This window comes from Geotrypetes seraphini, chromosome 3, assembly GCF_902459505.1.
Source record: "Geotrypetes seraphini chromosome 3, aGeoSer1.1, whole genome shotgun sequence".
Lineage (NCBI taxonomy): Eukaryota > Metazoa > Chordata > Amphibia > Gymnophiona > Dermophiidae > Geotrypetes > Geotrypetes seraphini.
The window spans coordinates 99,939,047-99,962,238 of NC_047086.1; the positions used below are offsets into that span (position 1 = coordinate 99,939,047).

The following is a 23,192-nucleotide window of genomic DNA, read 5'->3' on the forward strand; positions in this document are numbered from 1 at the left end:
TACAGTTGGGTCCAATAGGTTTTGGGTAGGTTTATGGCGAGACCTTTTATGTGACGTTCACTGAAGTGCCCCCTTAGGTGCTCTGCTGAGATATCTGTGTGGCCAGTCTACTCAAAATTCTGACACCTCCTACATCCCAATGGCTTGTTTTGTGCAATTTTGTTTTGGATGTTTATTTCAAAAATGATTCAAAAAGAGAGATGCACTGAGGACAAGCACATTTGAGAAATTACCATTAATGAAACACAAAGATAAGATGTTTTTCTATTTCAAAAATGGTTATATTTGCTACTGGATTTTTGTGTCTTCCGCTAAACTTCCAAACTCGGATGAACATCCTATTGAAAATGTCCCTCCATATATTTTAAATTATGCAACTTATTTATTTATGTATTGTTTATATGGAACCTTGAGCTGTCATTCAAAAGGCAATCAAGAAGTTTATAAATTAAATTTGGTAGGGAATAAACTAGAACAATGTAATTCTCAGAAGGTCAGAGTGAGAATCACAATCCCAAGACTATTTGTGATGAGTTATTTCTTTCATGTGCTATTGAATGGCCTTGCTGTTGTGTGCTAAATATTGTTGTTTTAAGAAAATCCTATCTAGCCACTGTGATTACAAGCTTAGTGTTTTCTAGAACAGGCTGTTCCATCAGGTGATCTTGGCAAGTAGCACCAGCGTTCATACAGTGCTTAATACTAGCAAAATATACAGTCATCTAACAAATTTATCATTGTATTTTTCATTTCTTTTCCTCTTTCAAGGCTATTTATAAAATGGTGGGCACTGTGATAATGATGAAAATGAATGAAGATGGCCTTACGCCAGAGCAACGAGTAGACAAGATTTTCAGTAAAATGGATAAGAACAAAGATGACCAGATTACACTGGATGAATTCAAAGAAGCTGCAAAGAGTGATCCTTCCATTGTATTACTTCTGCAATGTGACATTCAGAAATGAGCTACTGTAAATGCAATATGGACTGCACAGAAATTTAAATGTTCCATTCAGTTTGCAGCTATTTCCACAACAACAACAACAAAAAATGTGCTTGGACTACCTATAAACGGACTTGCTTCTTGTGTTTGAAACACTTGTGTGCATGAGAATGTCATTTGCTAAAGAATTTTAAAATACATATACGAGATATATATATCTATCTATATATCTATATCTATCTATATATAGAGATATATATCTAAATGCCACAATGTGAAGTACGCAATGTTATTTCATAAGGATCCCGTTTCTCTGAAGCCTGTGCATCAGTAATGTGCTGCACTGATTTATGACGCTATCTATTGCTCATGTTTTACTGATGCTAGCTGTGCGTCTCCTATACTATTAGTGTTAGTGACACGAATACCCATGGTAATGTAATTGTTTATAATAAAGCATTTCACCATTCTTCTGTAAAGTAGTTCTGGACAGACCGAGGGAAATTGCCTCACTTCTTGAAGTCTGCTCCTCGCACATATGCTTGTACTGTCAGTGAATATAAATGTACTTCATTTGCATGCCTTTTAGGTTTGCTTTAATTCTTACCTCATTTTCATCCTATCGGTCTGGAAGAGCTGTGATAGAGGAATGCAGTATGATCAAACATAAGCAAAACTTGCTTAGTTGTTCCCTTAATAATTTAATACAAAGACTTATAGTTGACAACTTCCAGCCAAAGACCATACAGCGTGAAGTACAAGAACAGACAATAGTTTCATATTTAGTGTATGTGTGTGGCTATATATACACCCCTATAGAGGTATATATAAAGCTGATATATCTGAATAATTTCCATATATCAGTATCATCCAGCTTACATATATATCTCACACACACAAACATTTAAAATGTAGTCCTAATGGAGATGACACGTAGTACTGGGTTTTTGTTTTGGAAGTACAATGATAATTTATGGCTGAATTTTTAAAGGCTTCCAAAAAGGCAGCAATATATTGTCCCACAATATTATAATTGAATGCTCTTCCCCTACTTAATTCTTGTCATATCTTGAATAACATTAATTCTATATCTAATATCCACCTTTCTTAGACAATTGTTCACCCTAAAACTATGATAAGCTATTGCAAACCTCCCAGTGTTTGGAAGAAAGAATGCAGACACTTTGTTAGTTGAAGAGGGCCATGGTAGAACTCTTCACTAAAATGCATTTGAACTATATTAAATTTTGGACTGGCCAGAGGAGACAAATAAATATTTTTTACTTAAAATATTCTCACCCTTTTAGAGAGGGTCATTTAGAAGTTCTGTATATTGCAGTATTGTACTATTTTTCACATGGCAACAGTCAATGAAACTACTGGACATATATGTAAAATGCTATTTTTGCCTATTTGATAAATTGTGCATCAGGAAATGTAATAATCTTTGCTGTATAATGTAGAAAAAAACTTTACTTCCACTTATATTATATACAACAAGTTAAGACATCTGCAAATAATTTTTAACCTAATACTATTTCCACCTATGATCTTGTCCCATTCTTTTATGTAAAAAAAATTCAGAACAGAAAAGGTTACTATCAAGAAAAAAAATCCCTTTTTGATGAACAAAAGAGGAAAGACCATAAAACCATGTAGGTACTTTGCCTGATCATCATTCAATCTAAAAATGCTAGCCAAGTCTTTACCCTCAAGGATAGATAGTAGGGTTATCACCTTCTTTGGTGTTTATCTTTGCTTCTTCAGAAAACTAATACGCCCTAATTTTAAGAACGAAATAATCCACCCAAAGCCAATTAGATCCCACAATCAGATTACAACTCTCCATTATGCAATGATACAGTTTAATCATTTTTTGTTTAAGTAATGGCCTAACTAGTAAGGCCAGTGCAAGGATATTGGCACCTTAGGCAAATCTTCATCCTTTCATCCCACCACTATAAAGAAGTGCTGGGACCTAGAGGAATAAGAAAAAAGTAAGTTCTAGGGAAGAGGGAGAAGGTATAAGGGATTAGAGCTGAAATATGGGGAAGAAGGAGTCCAGGGACAAATGAAGAGGCAGTTGAGTAAGAAAAGGGTGGGAAATATAGCTGGAGGAAATATAGCTAAGGAGCAAAGGGGAAGAGGGGCAGGGATGAGAGAGATATTGGAATGTGGATACTAGTTGAATTGCAAATGATTTGCAGGTTTCAGTTACTCTGTGTATATTCATCCTGCTGCTGTAGATATTAAATTGTTCCCTGAAGTCTTGCTTCAGATGAACAGTTTTTTGAGGAGGTTTAGCACATACTATTTCAAGTTCAATTTATTTGATATAGCACAAATATATACAGTGGTGCCTCACATAACGAACGCCTCGCACAACGAACTTCATGTCTTGCTTCCTACAACGAACTTCGTTTCACACAACGAAGTCGCCCGAGCTGCATCCTTCCGCGCAGGCACTGCGCTTAACTGCCCTCTCTCCGCCTGGCTCCCTGTGCAGTGGCGGACCGTCGGCTCGCAGGGGCCCGGCGCCTACTGCTGATGCGTTGGGGGGGCGGAGCTACTCTCGCCGCTTCCCCGATGCTAGAAAAAAAAAAAAATGAACAGTTAAGTCCCAGTTTTTGCCGCTGAGACTCTGCCCTCTCTCACTGTAAAATTATTGTTTATACAGTATATCATGGCTTCTAAAAAAAGCAGGAAGGTGATTTCTGTTGAAATTAAACAGGAAATAATTAGAAGGAGTGAATGTGGGGTAAAACAGTGTGACCTCGTCAAAGAGTTTGGCCTCAGCAAAACCACCATTTTCACCATTTTGACAAATAAGGATGCAATAAAATCAGCCAAAGTAGCCAAAGGAGTATCAAAACTATTTCATGAAAAACATAGGTCTTCAATCCACGAGGAAATGGAGAGGCTATTAGCAATTTGGATTAAGGACAGGCAGGTGAAAGGTGATGTGTTGTTTTAAAAAACAATTATGTTTTTAGATGTATCTAAATAAAAATAATAACAAAAAATTTATCTTTTTTTATGTCATCTTAGCATATTTTATGCTACAGAATGAATTATTTTTTTTAACATGTATTGTTATGGGAAAACGCGTTTCACATAACAAACTTTTCGCATAACAAACTTGCTCCTGGAACCAATTAAGTTCGTTGTGTGAGGCACCACTGTATATATATACACAAAACTAATAGTCATGCAATATAAACACAGATAGGAAAGTGAGTGGGGAAGATTACAATCCAGATTAAGGATAAGTGAGGGAAAAAGAATTACAAAAGGAGGGAAGGAGTGTCTGTGAAGACATGTTCATTCAAGTACTGTGGTTATTTTCCTGTTCACAGAAGGTTTGCAAGCTAAGGTCTTAATTTTACTAAAAGTCACTTGTGTGCAAATTTATGCAATGATACATGTTCACAAATGCATACCAATATAATAGCACACTTCAGTAAATCTAGCCCCAGGCTTGTACCTGAGATCATGAAGGGTGAAGTGATTTTACCGGGGGGGAGGGGGGCCGCATCAGCTGAAAAGTGGGATGTGAACCCTAGCTTTTCTTGGTCTCTGTCCTCTGCCATGACCACTAGGTTACTGCTCTATTCCAATTAAACACACGGCTGCAATATGCATACATTTCCTTCATCTCAAATGCCTCTTCTGCATGAAAGGTCAATATTTTTTATTATTTTTAAATATGTTTATTGGTTATTTTTATTTGATATACTGCCTTTCCTTCACAGATATCAAAGCAGTTTACAATACATTGACTAGTAATCAGGTACTCTGTCCCAGCAGGCTCACAATCTAAACACTTTCTGTATAGCATATAGCAATATTAAACAGGTGTAGAAAAGAGAGGATTTATTCCTGCATTTTTTTTTCCATTTCTTCACCCTATCAGTGGAAATCGTAAACAAGAAAAGGAAAAACTGATCCAAGATAAACTATAAAATTAAACAAGAATAAAACAAATCCTTGAGGGAATGTCCTAGTTAGCCCACCAAAATAAATCCCTTAGAGTTAATATTTATATTTAAGATTCATCACAGTTTTCTCTGTGGTGTTTTTTTTTTTTGTTTTTTAGATCTGAATGAAGAAGACACATCAATGTTAGAACAACTTACTTTAGAATGCCATTTATAAAACTGATATCTATGGATGGCATCACTGAGATCATAGAGTAAAAGAGCCTTGAACAGTGCATGGTGTTTAATAAGTAAAACTAGAAATATCTATTAAGGTTATGTTTTGGAAAAACTTGAAGTACTGTCAGATTCCTTAGGTAAAAGAAGAAAGCAGTCTAAATGAAGGAAATAAATAAGGAGATTATACGCTCCTAAATATGTGGATTCTTCTTACAGAAATACAGTAGCATTAAATAGGATTACACAAACAGTTTCTCTCTTTATAAACACATTTATGGATAACATTTTGAAATGACGGAAGAATACTTAAGAATCTGAATTTAAATGAAGCAGCCTAAGATTAAGAAACCAAAATAGAACTGGTATAAAATGTAATTGTTTTCTCAAGCCTAGACTAAGGGCCTGTTTTACAAAGCTACGCTAGCGGCTGCTGCCCGGCAACAGCCCTGAAGCCCTTTAAATCTCTATGGGCTTCGGGGCCATTACCATGGCTTTGTAAAACAGGCCCTAAATCTTCAAGGCCAACTGATGCAGTTTTTTCTATATTCTACTATTATGAATTTATTGTTGGCTAGTCCTGTAGCATGACACATTTCAGAAATAAAGATACAGAAAGTAACCAAATGTCACCCAAAAAGGAACATTGGCTCTAAATTAAGAACTTTTTCCTTTGACTACATCTGTCTTGCATCAGTTATTGTATTTATTAAATGACAATGGCAGACCTGGCTTGAAAAATAATCTTGCCTGTTTCTTATACCAAGGAACGTTTACATTATTTAGACAGTGACACCAATGTTGGTCACCTTTAACTGGTGTTTTCTGTAGACAGCAAGACTGATCAGGATCATATCACACAGCAGGAAGCAGAATGAGAGAGTTTTACTAGTGGAAAGTTGGGAGCATATGTGGCCCTTTCCATGTACAACAGGTTCCTCAATCTCTCGGTTGCATAGCTCAAGAAGAAATGCAGTTCGAAGTCAATTTTTCCAAATGGGCTAGTTTTGAGCATGCCATGATAGGAATGAACCTTACTCCTAAGCCTGGGCGTGTGACATTTGATCTCAGTCTCAAAATATACTACCACTCACCATAAAACGTGCATTGTGCCGTAGAGAATGATACGGTGGCTATTACTTGTGGCTAGCAGAAGATAAACCCACCAAAACAGGGGGGGGGGGAGGGGAGTGCTCACTGCAGGCACAGGGACAAGGCCATCCACCACCCCGTGGAGTGGTGAATGTCCTTATCCCCGCAGTTAAGGGAGGGAATGCGCGCGGCCCCCTCCTTCCTACCTACCTACCCCTTACCTTCGCGGCGCATTAGTTTCCAAAGTAACTTGCTCAAGCCGGCTGAGCCTGCCTTCAGTCGCTTGTGCCTGTAGGCAGAAGCTTCTCCTCCGACACAACTTCCGGTTGCTTCAGAGGAGAAGCTTACGCCCATAGACACACACGACTGCAGGCAGGCTCGGCCGGCTTGAGCAAGTTACTCTGGAAAGTAACTTAAAACGTGCTGCAAAGATAAGGGGGAGGGAGGGAGATTCTTGGGCCACATGAGGGGTGCTGAAGGGCGGTGAGGTGACGAGAGGGATGGGTGGTGGTGGAATAAAAAGGAACAGATGCAGAAGGGGGGTGGAGAGGAACAGACACTGGAAGGAAATGGGGAACAGAGAGTGGGGAGAAGACACTGAAGGGAAATGGGGAACAGAGAGTGGGGAGAAGATGCTGGAAGGGAAGAAGACAGAGATGCTAGACCATGGGGGGGGGGGGGGAGGTGAAGGGACCATACAGAGCACAGTAACAGAGCAAATGGAAGATGCAGAGAGAAGACAGACAGTGGATGGAAGGAATTGAATGAGAAGATGAGGAAAGCAGAAACCAGACAACAAAGGTAAAAAAATATATATATTTATTTCTTTTTTTTTTTTTGCTGTAGGATAAAATAATATATTAGTTGTGTTGATAAAAATTAATAAACAAAGCCCTGCCAGCTGAACATCTCTTTCTCTAATTCAGCAGCCAGAACTTTGATTTATAAGGAAGGAATAAGCTAAATATTGCAGTACTGAGGCTTATATGGATGCTGCGGGGATAGTAGTCACGGGGACAGTGGTTGCAAGAATGGGGTGGTGACAGGGACAGTGGTCATGGGGACAGGGCGATGATGGGGACAAATGTTTTCCCCCATGTCATTCTCTACCACACTCTCCTCTTATGTACATTTAGCCATTGGCATGGGAAGTCTGTCGGAGTATACTTTCTACATAGAAACTTCATGGCAGATAAAGACCAAATGGTCCATCCAATCTGCCCATTCACATTAATCATTATATCTTCCTCTCTCTAAGCGATCCCATATGTCTATTTCATGCTATTTTGAATTTAGACACAGTGTCTCCATCACCTCTTCCAGGAGACTGTTTCACCCTTTCTGTAAAAATGTATTTCCTTAGATTACTCCTGAGCCTATCACCTCTTAACTTCATCCCAATGCCCCCTCACTCTGGAGTTTCCTTTCAATGCAGAGACTCACCTCATGCATCTTTGTGCTGCCATATAGATATTTAAACATCTCTTATCATATTTCCCCTCTCCTACATCTCCTTCAAATTAATAGTTATTTCCTTCAAAGTTACATATTGAGATCTTTGAGTCTGTCACTGAATGCCTTATGATGCAGACCACTGACCATTTTAGTAGCTTTCCTCTAGATCAGGGGTGCCCACACTTTTTGGGCTTGCGAGCTACTTTTAAAATGATCAAGTCAAAATGATCTACCAAAAATATAATTTAAAATAACACAGAAGCACACTGTACCCAGAGAAAATGTTAATTATCAGGTGGCATATGTCATGCCCACAGTTGGCCAGGAAAATCCCTATTAGGCCCCTCTAGAGAATTGCACTGAGCATTGCATTTTTCTGAACCATTTACTGAATCCAGCTCATAGTGTCCAAAGTAATAGTCTTAGATTTCACAAAGAGTGGAGTGGTATCTTCATCTGTTTAGAAAACCTTACAAAATCTGATTCTAAAGCAAACTCTTTTGGTAAGATGTTTAATGGATTACATCTCATGTCAGAAAAGAATTTGTGGGGATTCAAAACAGATGCAACTCTTTAATCAATCGGGTACAAAACTTAGTTTTCTCTGAAGAACTAAGGATCTGAGAAGGCTCATACTGTATTCAGGCACTTTGCAGACAGACAGCTATATCACCCCTGGTACCTTAAAAGAAACATATCAGGTTTTAAATTTCACTCTTCACCACACAGGGAAGAACTTAAAAAGACCAGAGAGATCTTATCCTAAAAACTGCAACCAGCGGTGATACAGGTTGTGGCATTCTGAACTAACTGTAATAAGCATATGAGGATTTTAGGGAACCCTAGATAAATGAGTGGCAATATCAGTCCCCAGAAGAAATAAAGCCTGCAGGACTGTCCTAGGATTTAAAAGCAACTTCAGTCAACACATCAACTTTTGTGTATAAAATACTGCTTTGGGCATGTTTCTTAAAGATCCTGTTTATTTTAGGGTCTCTTGTTCTAACTTAGTGCCATGCTATCTGTCCTAACAACTCACTTAATTCCTATACAATGCAGCATCACATAATACAGCGTTCTCAAACACGCGGCCCGCAGGCCACATGTGGCTCTCCAGGTGTTATTTGCGGCCAGCGGTCTGGACGCGATCAACAGCATTTCTCTTCCCCTTTCCCTTCCTTTTGGAGCAGCAGCGTGTCTGGCCGGCTCGTTCCGTTCAAAGCTGTGGGTTGGCAGCTCCTCGCACTATCCACTCCTGCATTGGAAGCCTCTCTGATGTCACATCAGAGAGGCTTCAGACGCAGGCGCGGATCTCGCAAGGAGCTGCCACCCGTGGCTTTGAATGGAACGAGCCAGCCAGACACGCTGCTGCTCCACAAGGAAGAGAATGGAAGGGGAGGGGAAAGAGAAATGCTTCTGCTACATAGGAAAGGGTGACCCTAGGGAAATGCTGCTGCTGCTGTACAGGGAGAGGGAGGGAAAAAGGAAGAGAAATGCCTCTCCTGCACAGGAAAAGGGGAAGGGAAATGCTGCTTCTGTTGCTGCTGCACCCAATTGGGGAAAGAGAGGGAAGGAAGGAGAAGGGAGAGGAGATGAACAAGAAAAAAAGCCAAGTTCATGGGAGGAGGGAAGGAAAGGAGATATCAGACCATGGAAGGGGAGGGAGAGATGCCAGGGCATGGGGGAAGGGAAGGAGACAGATGCCAGACCAGGGGAAAGGAAGGAAGGAGGGAGAGAAAGGAAGGAAAGAGATGCCAGACCATGGAAATAGGACAGAAGAAGAGAGAGATAGGAAGGGAAGGTAAGACATGGAAACGTAGATTTTGAAAAGAAAGCAGAAAAATTGAACATTAAGTTAATGCCAAAGATGGATGCAAGGCAGAAAGTGAAGACGGAGAGAAAAACAGTCAAAGGACAAGAAGGCCCTGGAAACAGTTGAAAGCACAGAAAAATAAAGACACCAGACAACAAACGTAGGGAAAATGATTTTATTTTCAATATAGTGATTGAAATGTGTCAGTTTTGAGAAAGGAAAGATATTAAACTTTAAATGTGAGGGCTGCAGAAAAAATTGAGTACTTGGAGGGCCGCAGAAAAAATAGTTAATGTCTTATTAAAGAAATGACAATTTTGCATAAGGTAAAACTTTATAGTTTATATATCTTTCCTTTTAACTGTTAAAGGAAAGTTTTATAAACTACTAGCTGATGCCCCGGCGTTGCACGGGTATTTAATTATAGCAATAACACTGTAAATGGATTCAAATAAAGATACTTTATAGTGGTGAATGAAAATATTTTTTTACAGCTTTATAAAAAGTACAATAATCAAATTATAATGTGAAATATTTGACAAAATGAATACAATACAACTAACACAAAACTTGATTATAAACAACATTTTTAGTTTCACCTCCAGGAGCAAGAACATATACATTCTTGGGTGAACCCACCCTTCCCACATGTGCAGGTGGGCCGCGAGACCCCCAGAACATATCATCCCAGGTAGTGAGGAATCTGCATACCAAGTTTTGTTCAAATCGGTCAAGCCATTTTTGCGTGATCGCGGCACATACACACACACACACACATACATACCTCCGATTTTATATATATAGATAAAGAGTTTTACCTCATGCAAAATTATTATTTCTTTAATAAGACATTAACTATTTTTTCTGTGGCCCTCCAAGTACCTACAAATCCAACATGTGGCCCCGTAAAGGGTTTGAGTTTGAGACCACTGACATAATACATGTTTTTAGCATGCACTAAACACTAAATCTTTTTTCCATAAACAGCTAGTTGCCTACTTGCAGCTTGCAATGATTTCTGATACAACAGGTTTATTAGACTTCAAAGCAAGAAATAAATGGATATCATCAACATAAATCTGGTATGGCTTCACAAAGTTATTTGATCACCTTACCAATCAGTTGATATAATATACAAAAGGTTGAACATGGTGAAGTTGAATGATCCTTGTGGAACTACTAATGGGTTTTCAGCTAAAATTCTGTCCAAGAAACACACTTGCTGACCTCAACCAATCAAGTGATTCAAATCATTTTATCAATGATCCTAGTACTATTGCCAAAGGTGTAAGATCCATCAAGGGTAGAGTCTTGCCTAATCCAGTTCCCAGTGCACAAGTCTACAAATAATAGTCTTTGGGCGACATAATTGACCAGAAGGATACATTAGGATGGAAACAATAGAGGAACCTATATGTTTATGAAAGACCTTAAGTCATTTCCAGAACGATCTGAATAGATGTTCATTCAGTGCCGAGGGCAATAAAGTAGCCAATTGTGCAACTACAGTGAAATGCTTGTCTTCAGCAGGGTTCAAAGTATTTGGTCAAAAAACTTAAGTAAAAGTAAATATACAATATATGTATTTTTTTTAATATGTAAAATTACTGTACAATAAAGAACACATGGACTTCCGGCGGAAACATGGAGCTGTAGACCGCGAGTAGCTACAGCTCCGCACCACCCGACCGCGGCTCGGCAAATTCGCCGCATTTTGATCTTCGGACTCGGTCCCCCCACGGAGGTGGTGTGTTCCCAGGAGGTGTGCGAGCAGATTGCACGGGTCGGCGCGCTGAGATGGCCACGAAGACGGTCCGTAAGGAGCGGGAGAGATGCAAGCCGCCTGACTCCAAAATGGCGGACCACGTGGCTCCCCCGTCGCCGGAGGCTCCTAACTCCTCCTGGGTGTCGGCGGTGTCTGCGGAGGTCCAGGCGGCGCTTGAAAGTTCCCTAGGAGACAAGCTGCAGCGCATACTGGACAAGTTGGACAGTTTAGATCAGCGTTTTGCTTCCCTTTCCTCGGAGGTGAAAGAGACCCAGCAAAGAGTGAGTGCTACCGAGGATACTGTCCAGCAGCTTACTCAGGAGCAGTCTGCCCAGGCTGCCTCTATGGCTGCATTGAGAGCCAAGGTGGATGACCTCGAGAACCGGTCCCGCAGGAATAACCTCCGTTTTGTGGGTTTGCCAGAGTCGGTGCGAGATGTGGAGCTGGGAGCGCTGTTGGAACGCTGGCTGCCGGAGACCTTATCTTTATCTTCCTCCTCGGGCCCCCTGCGGGTGGAGAGGGCGCATCGCTTGGGGCAGCGGCGAGAGAATGCTGACCGGCCACGAGTGGTTATCTGCCGTATCCTGAATTATCATCATAAGATGGAGATTTTGCGTGCGTTGCGGCAGGGCAAGAAACTCTTGTATGACAACAGGCCCGTTCTTTGCTTTCAGGACTACTCAGCGGAAGTCTCTCAGGCACGGCGCCGGTTTTCACCTTTGTGCACCCGTCTCATCCAACGCCACATTGCCTTTTCTCTGCAGTATCCGGCTCGCTTGCGGTTGACCCACCTGGGAAGGGTACATCACTTTGACACGCTGGAGGCAGCGCAGCAGTTCCTGACGGAGATGATGCCAGAAGAACAGGCGCAGAGAGCTGTCGGGGATTGAGGAACCCTATCTTCGGTGGACTGTCCTGTAGTTTATGTATGGACTGGTGGCCTGTTTTTCCTTTCCTTTCTTTTAACGCTTTGTCTGCTTGGAACCTATGGGTCCCTCTAAGCGTGGATGAGGCTGGTGGGAGTGTGGTTGGAGGGGAGACTGACACGTTGGTCCTGCTGGTGTCCGGCGATGGGGTCTCTTGGTCTGTGTGGTTCTTCGTTTCTTTTTTTTCAGATCCAGGAGGTTTCCCAGTGGTGTTTGGCCTGTTCAATATTGTGCTGTATCCATTGGGGTCTTTGCTGGAAGAGTGTGACCGCATGTGGGAGATGTGGTGGTAGGGAGCGGGGAGGGGTGGGGTGTGTTTGAGTGCTCGGGGTAGCTTTGGTTACTGGGGTTGCATTTTGGTCTTTTTATGGTGGGGGTCTGAGGCCCGGGGGTTCTTGGTCAGTGATCCCGTGGGAGGGTGGTCACGGTTTTCTGGAAGTGATGCCCTTTTTGGGGTGTCTGGGATGTGAGTTGGGTAAGGGTTGGTTGTGGCAGGGGGAGGGAGGGGAGGGGAGGGGAGGGGTTGGGGGGTGGGGGGAGGTTGAGCAGGGGTTTGGGGATTCAGTGGTTGGGGTAATTGTAGATTCTAGTGGGAGTGGGGAGGGGGGGCTGTTTGATCTGGGTCTGGATTGGCGGCGGGGGTATGGCTCGCCTTTTGGGGCAGGCGGCTGCTTGATACTGGAGAAGTGGTGGCTGGGACGCTTCTCTGGTGCATTATTGGTTTCTTCTCTATGTTCTCTTTTTCTACTAAGTGGGCAACTCTGGAATATACTTTAACTTCTTGGAACGTTGGGGGGATTCATTCCCCTATTAAACGCTCAAAAATTTTGCAGCGTTTGAATCGCTCTAAAACCTCCATAGCCTTTTCACAGGAGACACGTTTATCCTCAGTGGAACATGCTAAGCTCTGTACCTGGTGGGTGGGTTCCCATTTGGAGGCGCCCGCAGTGGGGGGAAAGGGAGGTGTTATTATTTTGATCCGAAAGGGTCTTCGTCTTCAAACCCAGAGAGTGCTCCGTGATCCGCGTGGGCGTTACATCGTTGCCTTAGTGTTACTGGATAATAGGCCCCTTTTGTTATGTAATATCTATGCTCCTAACAATCCATCGGGCAGGTTCTTTCGGGGGCTTCGCAATCAGCTTTTGCAGTTTGGTGATGTTCCCATGCTGGTGGGCGGGGATTTTAACGAGGTGCCGGATCCTAAGTTAGATCGCTCTGCTTCTTTGGGCAGAGAGACCTCTAAACTTTTCACTGGGGCCCAGCTCTTGGAATCTACCCTGGGGGTGTTGGATGTGTGGCGGGTGCTCCATCCATTGGAGAGGGATTACTCCCACATATCCAGGGCGCACGGGACGCTTTCTCGAATTGATTTTATTCTTATTTCCCGCGACCTGCTTCCCCGGGTGTTGGGGGTGGATCTGGGGCCCATTGAAGTTTCTGACCATGCATGGGTGGGATTGCGGTGGACCTGGGGCGATTCTGCATGCCCTAGAGGGCCCTGGCGGTTTCCGTGTTATTTGTTTAGGGAGGCTCGGTTTCAGGAATACCTGGTGAAGCGTTGGCAAGATTTCCACCACACTAATCAGCAGCATCGCGAGGAGCCCATTCTCTATTGGGAGACGGCTAAGGCTGTATTACGGGGGGATATCATTGCTTATGTGGCCCGAGAGTCAAAGCTTAGGTTCAGGACGGTTTTGGCTTTGGAACGAAAGGCGACTGCGCTGAGGAGGCAGTACAGCGGGACACCCTCCTTTCTGCTTCGTACGCAGCTTTTGGAGGTCCAGCAGGAATTGAACGAATTATTGCACCTCCGGGCTATGCGGACGCGGGCGTACTTTAAGTTTCGATTATTTCGGTTTGCGAATAAGAGTAGCAGACTGTTGGCCCGCATGGCGCGCCCGCGGGGCGGACAGGAGGGTGTCTCCGCACTTCGGGACTCCTGTGGGTTGCTGCATCATCGGCCGGTGGAGATTTGTGAGTTGATGCGGGAGTTTTTTGCTGAGGTGTATGCGGATCCTGGCTCAGAGACTTTGGATGGGCAACTTTATCTAGATAGCCTCGATTTGCCCTGTATCTCTCGGCGAGATGCTGCCGCTTTGGATCTTCCCATTGCAGTTGAGGAGGTTGAATGGGCGATAGGGGTCAGTCCGTTGGGAAAGGCGCCGGGCCCGGATGGGTACAGGAGTGAGTTCTACAAATTGTTGGTGACGGAGATAGCGCCTGTGTTGGCTGAAGTTTATAATCTGAGTGTTGCTAAGGGCTTTTTACCACGTTACGTGAATTTGGCGACTATTATAGTTCTCCCGAAACCCGGCAAGGACCCTCTTTTACCTGAATCGTACCGTCCTATTTCACTGTTAAATTACGAGGCGAAGCTTTTAGCTAAAATTCTAGCTACCCGCCTGGCGCGCGTCCTGCCCTCAGTGATCTCGGACTCGCAGGTGGGGTTTGTGCGGGATCGCCCTGTAGCTAAGAATATCCGGCGTATCTTGTTGGCTCTGGAAAGAGCGGGACAGGGGGGTGACCCCTCCATGCTTATTAGTTTTGACGCTGAGAAGGCTTTTGACAAGGTGCGGTGGGGTTACCTCTTCACGGTACTTAGGACGTACGGTTTGGGGCCTTTCTTTTATGGGGCCATACAGGCGTTGTACAGTGATCCAGCTGCGCGGATTTCGGTCAATGGGACTCTCTCGGGCTTTTTTGATATTCACCGGGGGACTCGCCAGGGCTGCCCCCTGTCGCCGCTATTGTTCGTGCTTTCTTTGGATCCATTACTCCGGGAGATTCAGGCTAATGCGGATATTAGGGGAATGGTATTGGGAGATTTCCATTTTAAACTTGCGGCGTTTGCGGATGATCTCTTGGTCTTTTTAACGGACCCGCAGCGTTCCTTGCCCATATTGCTGGAGAGTTTGCGGGAATACGGGGATTTCTCCGGCTTCGTTCTGAACTTTGCAAAATCTGAGGCTTTGGCCTCCTCAACCCATCTTCAGCGGTTTTGGGGGGATCGCTTTCCGTTGCGCTGGGCCAATTCCTCGTTTCGTTACTTGGGGATCCGGCTGACTTTGGAGGTAGCCCACTTGTATCGCCTTAACATAGATAAACTCCTTGTCGACACTAAATTGTTACTGGCCAAATGGCAGGCGCTGCCGCTGTCTTTGTTGGGTAGAATTCATTTATTTCGTATGGTTGTGTTCCCGAGGTGGCTTTACGTTCTCCAGACTCTTCCTCTTTCCTTGTTACAGAGGGATATTCGATCCCTCTACTCCATGTTGTCCCGGTTTTGTTGGGGAGGGCGGAGACCTAAAATGAAATGGTTCTTGTTGGTGGGGCCCGCTTCTAGGGGTGGTATGGGGGTGCCGGACATCAGGGTTTATAACCAGGCTTGTTTGCTACGTCATGTGGGTGATTGGGTGATGGGCACCTCGTTTTATACGGATCTTTCAATGGAGAGGGATCATTTCTATCCTCTTCATCTGTTGTATCTCCTTCATGCCCCATTGTCCAAATTGCCGAGATCTTGTAAGTGTAGCCTTCTGTTCCGATCTTTGTGGACAGTGTGGCATCAACTCCTTGGGTTATGGAATCAGGATTCCCATACTAGTACCCTGTTGCCATTGGTGGGGAACCTGGCTTTTCCTCCGGGGGTTGGCCCCTCAGTTTTTGGTCGCTGGAGGGCTCGGGGGGTGGAGCAGTTGAGGCATGTTCTGCAGGATGATGGGTCTCTCCTCTCATGTGCTGAGTTAGTGGGACGGGGGGTTCCCGAGCTTGGTCTCCCCTTTGCCTATTGTCAACTTAGCCATTACGTGGCGTCTCTCCCGGGGAGTTCCCTGCAAGGGGATTTTGGGACCCAGCTTAGTGCTTTTTTGACTGCTGACTCTGATACTAGGGTCTCTATCTCTTTTTTTCACGGTCAGATAATGGCTCTTCGCCCACCGAGGGTTTTTCCTGGTGTTTTGGCTGCCTGGCAGCGGGACCTGGGCAGGGATTTGGGGGACCATTTCTTGTTGAACGTCCTGAAACGTACTTCGGGTTTAATACATAGTGCGGAATTACGAGAATGTCATTATCGCACTGTCTGCGGGCCTATGCTTCCCAAAGTCAGGCTTACTATATGGGGTGTGTTGGTACTCAATTTTGCACCCGCTGCTCGGGGGAGGTTAACACTTATTTTCATGGTATTTGGAGCTGCGAGGGGACTCAGGCTTTTTGGAAGGCGCTGGCCTCCTTTTTGCAGGGCTTGTTGAAAACACCTGTGCCTGTCTCAGTGAATTCTATGTTGTTTGCCCAATTCTCTTTCCTGTCTATGTATACTTCTTCTGACAAATTGTTTCTCAGTAAATGTTTTATTTTGGGGAAGAAATGTATTTTATGTTGTTGGCTTTCTCTTGAGCCCCCCTCCTTTTGGCACTGGAGGAATCGGCTTCACGAACTTATGGGCTGGGAGGCCCGTTTGGCCTGTTCTTCTCGTCGCCGGAGCAGAGACTTTGTTCAAACTTGGACTCCATATTTGAACATTTTGACCCCTGAAAGTCGTAGCCGCGTATTGAATAGGCTCCATTTGTGAGTCCGTTCCTCTCGACACCATTGCTGTACCCTACTTGAGAGTTGTATGTTCATTGGGGGGGTGGGGTGGGATGGGGGGAGCTGGAGGGGGGGTTTCCTCTGTGAGGTGGGGGTGGTGTTCACTCGCGGGGGACCTCAGAGTCCAGTCCTCCGCGGCTGTTGTTGGGTGACATTGTATACCATGTTTTACTATTGTAGTTGTGCTTTCTGTTGTTTTGCATAATAAAACAGATTTGAACATAAAAAGAACACATTAAAAAATTTACTTAAGTAAAAGCAAAACATTTACCCCCTCCTTTACAAAGCCGCACTGGCTGCCACGGTAACAGCTCTTTATTTTCAAGAAAATCAGAATGCTATCTGATATACTGAAACAAATATTATTTGGTGTTCCTTTGCTAACTGAATCATGCAGCACAGCACATCAGCTGCTGGCTGATCCCTGTGTGTGGCAGTTGAATTACCAGTTTTTTATTGGTAGATTACACTGACCAATACTCATTGTGGTGCCTCAAATGTTAGACCTGTTTCTGGGTATATTTGAACTGCTGATTCAAAAATGGCACAAGTTTTCTCTTATCAGCTCTAGATTTTGAGCTAAAGAACATGTGCTGTATACCACTTTTCACTCTGCTTGACAATTAAAAAATCAGGATATTTTAATTTTTAATGTTTCCTTCATGCTTAAAAGATATTAATTTAAAGTGTACAACATGAAAATCTGCTTATTTCATACCAAAAACCCAAGTTTATGATGAATCATTTGACACACAAGAAGCTCCTTTTGTAAGACTTCCGAGAGTGGGATCTGCCAGGACAATCCTGCATAAAACTTCAACAATAGTCTGCCATCATGTGTGCATCCCATCTGGCTTCCATTGTTTTTATGTCTTGGTAAAATCTTTCACCTTGCCCTTCGCTTAAGTCACCAAGGTTCTCTGGAAAGTAATCTAAGTGACTGTGCAGATAATGGACTCTAACACTCATATTACAGCTAAGCCTGTTGAAATGAAAGAGCATATACTCTCTTAATTGTGTGTAGTTGTCTGCCTTTTTGTTACCAAGAAAGTTTTTTTTACAACAAAAACAAATGACCAGGTACATGATTCGATTTCATTAATTTACACTATGAAATGTGGGTCATTTCTAAGTTATCTGAAATGTGGACCATCAAAAATTCCTGACTTCAGTTTTTTCTTGGTAAGTCCATAAGTGCTATGTATTCAATGCATGAACCGTCTTTATTCAAAGCCTTTACAAACTGTCATCAGGCCTAGCTTTACTTGTGCAGTAGTGGTGGCAGTATGATTCTCATGCTACCAAAGTTTCATTGATTACATTTTGTCCTCCAACCACTATATATCAGGCATGTCCAACAGGTAGATTGCCAGCCCCACTTGGCTCCATCTCTCCAGCAGCTCATCCTGTTGCTAGGAGTTTGTGCCAGCAGGTCGTCTGCTGAGGGCTTGCTGCCGGTGTTGATCCTTTACCTGTCTTTTTTCCCTGCCTGCGGGAATCTTGCCTACAGGTGTATTGGGGGCGCTTGTTTTTGTGCCAATAGTTTGTGGGCACCCCGTGATGATACACCACAGGCCCGGTGTCATACCTGGTCTCCTGCCTCTCAGAATCACCCATTCCTGCCCCCGCCCCAACACCCCTTAGAAGTGTGTTATATACGTACCGGATATCATCCATTCGCCCGGGATTTACCCAAATACACTTACCAAATTAGTTGTGTTGTGTGCTGATCGTTGGTTGCTTTATAGTTCGCTTTCATTAAATGTTTTCGGGTAGACACAACAAAGTGTCAAGAATTTGGTGATTTTGGCGGGCTTTTCCAATTTTGTTCTAACTTGCCTATGCCTTGCCTTTGAATTTGTTCAAACCACTGACTTTTGCTTGCCTCTGCAATTTTATTTTGCCTAGCCTTTGAGTCGATTCTACACTGCAATTTTATTTTGCCTTGCCTTTGTGTTGATTCTACACTGTGTGCAGAATTTATTAAATCGCGTGTGGCGGTATTTGATTTTATCTGGTGTGCTGGACAGGTGTTTGAATTTTTTTGATGATTGTTTGGTAGCTTTTGATTATTGGTGCCAGTGTAATGAATTCTTTTTACGTTTAGAACTGCATGTGTGGTTTTGGCATCTCCAGTCCCTGTATTGCACATCATCCAGAGGTCTTCAGTTCCTGTTGCTCTTTTATACTTTGGTACAGTGACAGCTTTGGACCAGATTCAGCCAGTGTTTATACTAACTTAGCAGATTTGGCCTTCTTACATCCAGCCACCCCAGTATAACGACAATGAGTGTTCCAAAGAAGAGCAAAACCTACCACTTTCATGATGAATGGGAAATGGACTTCATCATGATGAAAGACAAGTGTTGTTGTCTAATTTGTAACGCCCCAGTATCCTTACCCAAAAAGGGTAATCTGAGCCGTCATTATAAGGCTCTGCATAGCAATAAGTTTGATGCTGATTTTCCACCCAAAAGTATAATTCGTAAACTGAAGCTCAAAGAACTTAAATCAAAATTGGCTACTCAGCAACAGTTGATGGCAAAGCCAAGGTCACATTCAGTCAATGCAACCATAGCATCCTTCAAGGTCAGCAACCTGATTGCAAAGAAATGCAAACCTTTTACTGAAGGGGAATTTGTAAAAGATTGTTTTCTTGAAGCAGCCGACAATCTTTTTGAAGGATTTAAAAATAAGAGTTCATAGCTGCTATTCAAGATGTACAATTGTCAAGAAAAGACGTGTGGAGACATCACTGAATAATTGTTGGAGGATGTTTCAAATTGTGTTGCTTTCTCATTCCAACTGGATGAATCTACAGACATAAGAGATATAGCCCAGTTACTAGTTTTTATCCGGATGGTTTTTGAAGACTTCAGTGTTAAAGAAGAACTACTTGGAATGATTTATTTAAAAGGGAGAACTACCGGTCAGGAAATATTCAGTTCTTTCCATGCTTTTGTAACAAAGTGCAATCTTCCATTGCATAGACTTGTTTCCATCACTACTGATGGAACAAGAGCAATGACAAGAAAAGTTGAGTTTCATAGCCCTCTGTAGACAGCATGACAACTTCCCAGATTTCCTTTCTTACCACTGCATCATTCACCGGTAAGTTTTGGTAAGCAAGAGACTCAATACAGAGACTGTCATGGACATCACTTTCAAAACTGTAAATTCAGTTCATGGAAGATCACTTCAAAGACGGCTTTCCAATCTTACTCTTGATGAAGGGGTAGCGGAAATCATTTTGCAGATGTAAGGTGACTAAGTAGGCACAAATTTCTGCAAAGAGTTTGTGATTTGCTGAATGAAATAAGAAGTTTTTTTGAAGGAAAGGGGAGATGACCAAGCAGAGTTGGAAGATGAGGAGTGGTTATGTGATCTGGCATTTCTTGCTGACTTTACAGGCGAACTAAGTGATATGAACCTTGAACTACAAGGTAAAAACAAATGCATTGGTGAGATGATGAGTAGTTTCATCCTACAAGAGCAAATTTGAGCTAATGATGACTGACCTTGCAAACAACACTTTTGATCATTTTCCTAATATGCAGGACGATCTGAGACAATATCCAAATTTTGTTTTTCAGAATGAGAAGTATGTAACAGAAATGTGTTCTGTTATCCAGGAATTCAAAAATAGATTCTGTGACTTCCATAAAATTGGAACAGTTGTGGAGTACTTGTCATACCCATCCAAAGTAGATGTGGATATTAAAGAAACTGCAGCTGCTATCAGTAAAAATTACTCATTGAACAAGCCATCGCTTGCAAACAAAATATTAACCCTTAAAAATGACATTTTTCTTAAGACCCGTGCTGAGCAAGAATCGTTTTGGAAGCTAGTACCTAAAGACAAATTTCCCAACTTGAGAAGATGCAGTGAAACTGTATACACCTGTTTTGGTTCAACTTATTTGTATGAATCTGTGTTTTCCCATCTGAAAATGACAAAGAGTACACAACGTTCCAACATGACAGATGAACATCTCCAGGTTTCCCCGAGACTGGCCCTCACGCAATATTCACTCAACTTCAAAAAGCTGGTGGATGAAATGCAGGCTCAGAAGTCTCACTAATGAGCAAGAGTAAAATATTAAAGATTATGCAAGACCAGCCTGGATCAATACGTGACCTAAATTTAACACAAATTATTTAATAAAAGTTAAAGAAAGTTAATAAGACAGTTAAATAAATTTATTACTCAATAAAACTTTAAGAAAAAATGTACTTTTCATTTCCTCTTGCAGTTCGATCTTTGTCTCTCTGTTTTGTTTTTGCTTAATTTGCTTAACAGCTGATCACATCCAAGTAAATGACAGAAAGTTCATTAAAAATGGGGGGGAGGGAAATCCTCCAACTTTATTGGATTAAAATTTAATTTGAAACTAATTTTCAAGGTGGTAGATCACCGGCACTTTTGGCAGGAAAAAGTCGATCACGACCTGTTCGAAGTTGGACATGCCTGCACTATATATTTCCTTGGAGGCCAATCATTTTTGCCCAATGTTCACGTTTGACTCTACTATCCCAAAGCCATAAAACACAAGGATACTTTATGTAACCACTTTGTTGACCAAGAAGAAAATTACTGTATTTTTCACTCTATAAGATACTTTTTCCCCCCAAAAAATTGGTGGCAATAAGGGTGTGTCTTATGGAGTGAATACCCAACCCCCCCAACCCGGGTTACCTTATTTTAATTCTCGCTAGAGGCAATATGGCAACACTTTCCACGAGAACGGAAGCAGCGTGGGATCAGGCAAGCAGCCTTGTGTGCCGCTCGAGGCAGCTGGAGACAGTGAGTCCTGCTTCCCACATGAGCAGAAGCTTCCCTGCAGGCCGGGTGCGAGCAGCAGCCATCGAAACTGGAAGCCACTGAGGGTCCCAGCATGGTGGTGCGGCCTTGATAAGAGAACAAGCGGCTACAGCAGTAGTGGCGGCGGCGGGTTACGGCCTCCCGCTCTCCTTCCCCCTTCCCCCATGGCAGTGCTGGGTGGCACATCCGGACCTCAGCTACCTTGACTGCTTGTCCTGACTCCCATTTGCCTCAGCCCCCGCAGCAGGCAGGACAGGCAGTACTATGTGAAAAAAACTTGGTGAAAAGATTTTTTTCTGGCTTCCTGATCCATTCGCCAAGGTGATAGTTGATAGATCAGGGCAGTGCCTTTCTACAGACACTGCAAAGAATATACTTGACCCAAAGTGGAACCAGAATTATGACTTGTATATTGGAAAGTTGGATTCAATAACAATCAGTATATGGAATCCCACAAAAATTCATAAGAAACAGGGTGCTGGATTTTTTGGGTGTGTTAGACTTCTGTCTAATACAATCAACCGCCTCAAAGAATATTTAAACCACATTACACGAACAACTCAATGGGAATGACCAACCCGACCGGCTTCTTATGATCTTATGCCTGCTCTGTCCCTACCTGCCTGCCAGCCACTAGACCACCAGAGGGGGGACAGGGTACAGAGCCTGTCAAGGAGTGTGGGGTTGGGTGCAGAGCCTGGCAGGGAGCATTAGGATCAGAATGTTTTTTTTTTTCTTGTTTTCCTCTTCTAAATCTAGGGTGCGTCTTATGGAATGAAAAATAAGGTAACCATCTTCAAGTCTACACAAATCATCCATTGATGTTCTTGGAATTTTTTTTTTCTAAGATTAAAGAGAAGGCCTTGTACTCTTTCATCCTGGTGTAGTGACCGATTAGAATAGAACCATATTTGTTGTCGTTATTTAAAAGGACACATTTCAAACTACATTTTGAACTGTCGATGAAAAGACGCCGCTCACTGGGTTATATTCTGAAAGACCCATTTTCTTCAGGTTTCCAATATCATTAAAGAATACTAAGTTATTGTATTCGGTACAGAATGACAGCAAGTCCTTTTCTCTCCAGGCTGAAGTACATTATTTTCCTTTAGTCTGGAGGCAAGCAATTCAGAAGACTCCTTGGAAAGATTTAAATCCCTGATCAGATCACTCAATTCATTCACTATGTGAAGTTGTTTGGGAATCATTGTCACTGCCCCCACTTTCTTTACCTTGTGCAATATCAGACATGCAAGACTCATCCTCTGAGAGCTATAGTAGTTAACAGGTACAAAATCAAAGTGCAGAACAGGTCTCCTGGCAGGGTAAGACCACTTCTCACAATTATTTCAATTGATGCCTATGATATTAACAATACAAAAAAATAGTCAAAGTGGTTTTTCAGTTCCCTCCAACCATTGGTACTCCAAATTTAATTTGTCCACTGGCACAAATGCTCCATACAAGTTTTGCATACAATATGAGGAGTCCATTGGTTTATCTTGATCTCTAAGTTTGACACCAAAATAACTTATATATGCTCTTTTTACAAACAGAAATGTTTCCTACTTGCTTTCAGTGTGTACTCCCTACAAATATAACAAAATAGGTCAGGATGATTTAAGCAGCTCCATCTT

The 23,192-nt window shown here is 42.7% G+C and overlaps 1 protein-coding gene across 5 annotated transcripts in view; it reads left to right on the forward strand.

The window, feature by feature from the left end:
• Nucleotides 1-1,417, forward strand: part of VSNL1 (visinin like 1) — a 292,198-nt gene extending 290,781 nt beyond the window's left edge. For all 5 annotated transcript variants that reach the window (XM_033939130.1, XM_033939129.1, XM_033939127.1 and 2 more), the window contains exon 4: nucleotides 769-1,417. In XM_033939130.1, the coding sequence (XP_033795021.1) occupies nucleotides 769-966 (198 nt within the window). In that variant the 3' untranslated portion in view covers nucleotides 967-1,417. The remainder of the gene's footprint in view (nucleotides 1-768) is intronic.
• Nucleotides 1,418-23,192: the final 21,775 nt, after the last annotated feature.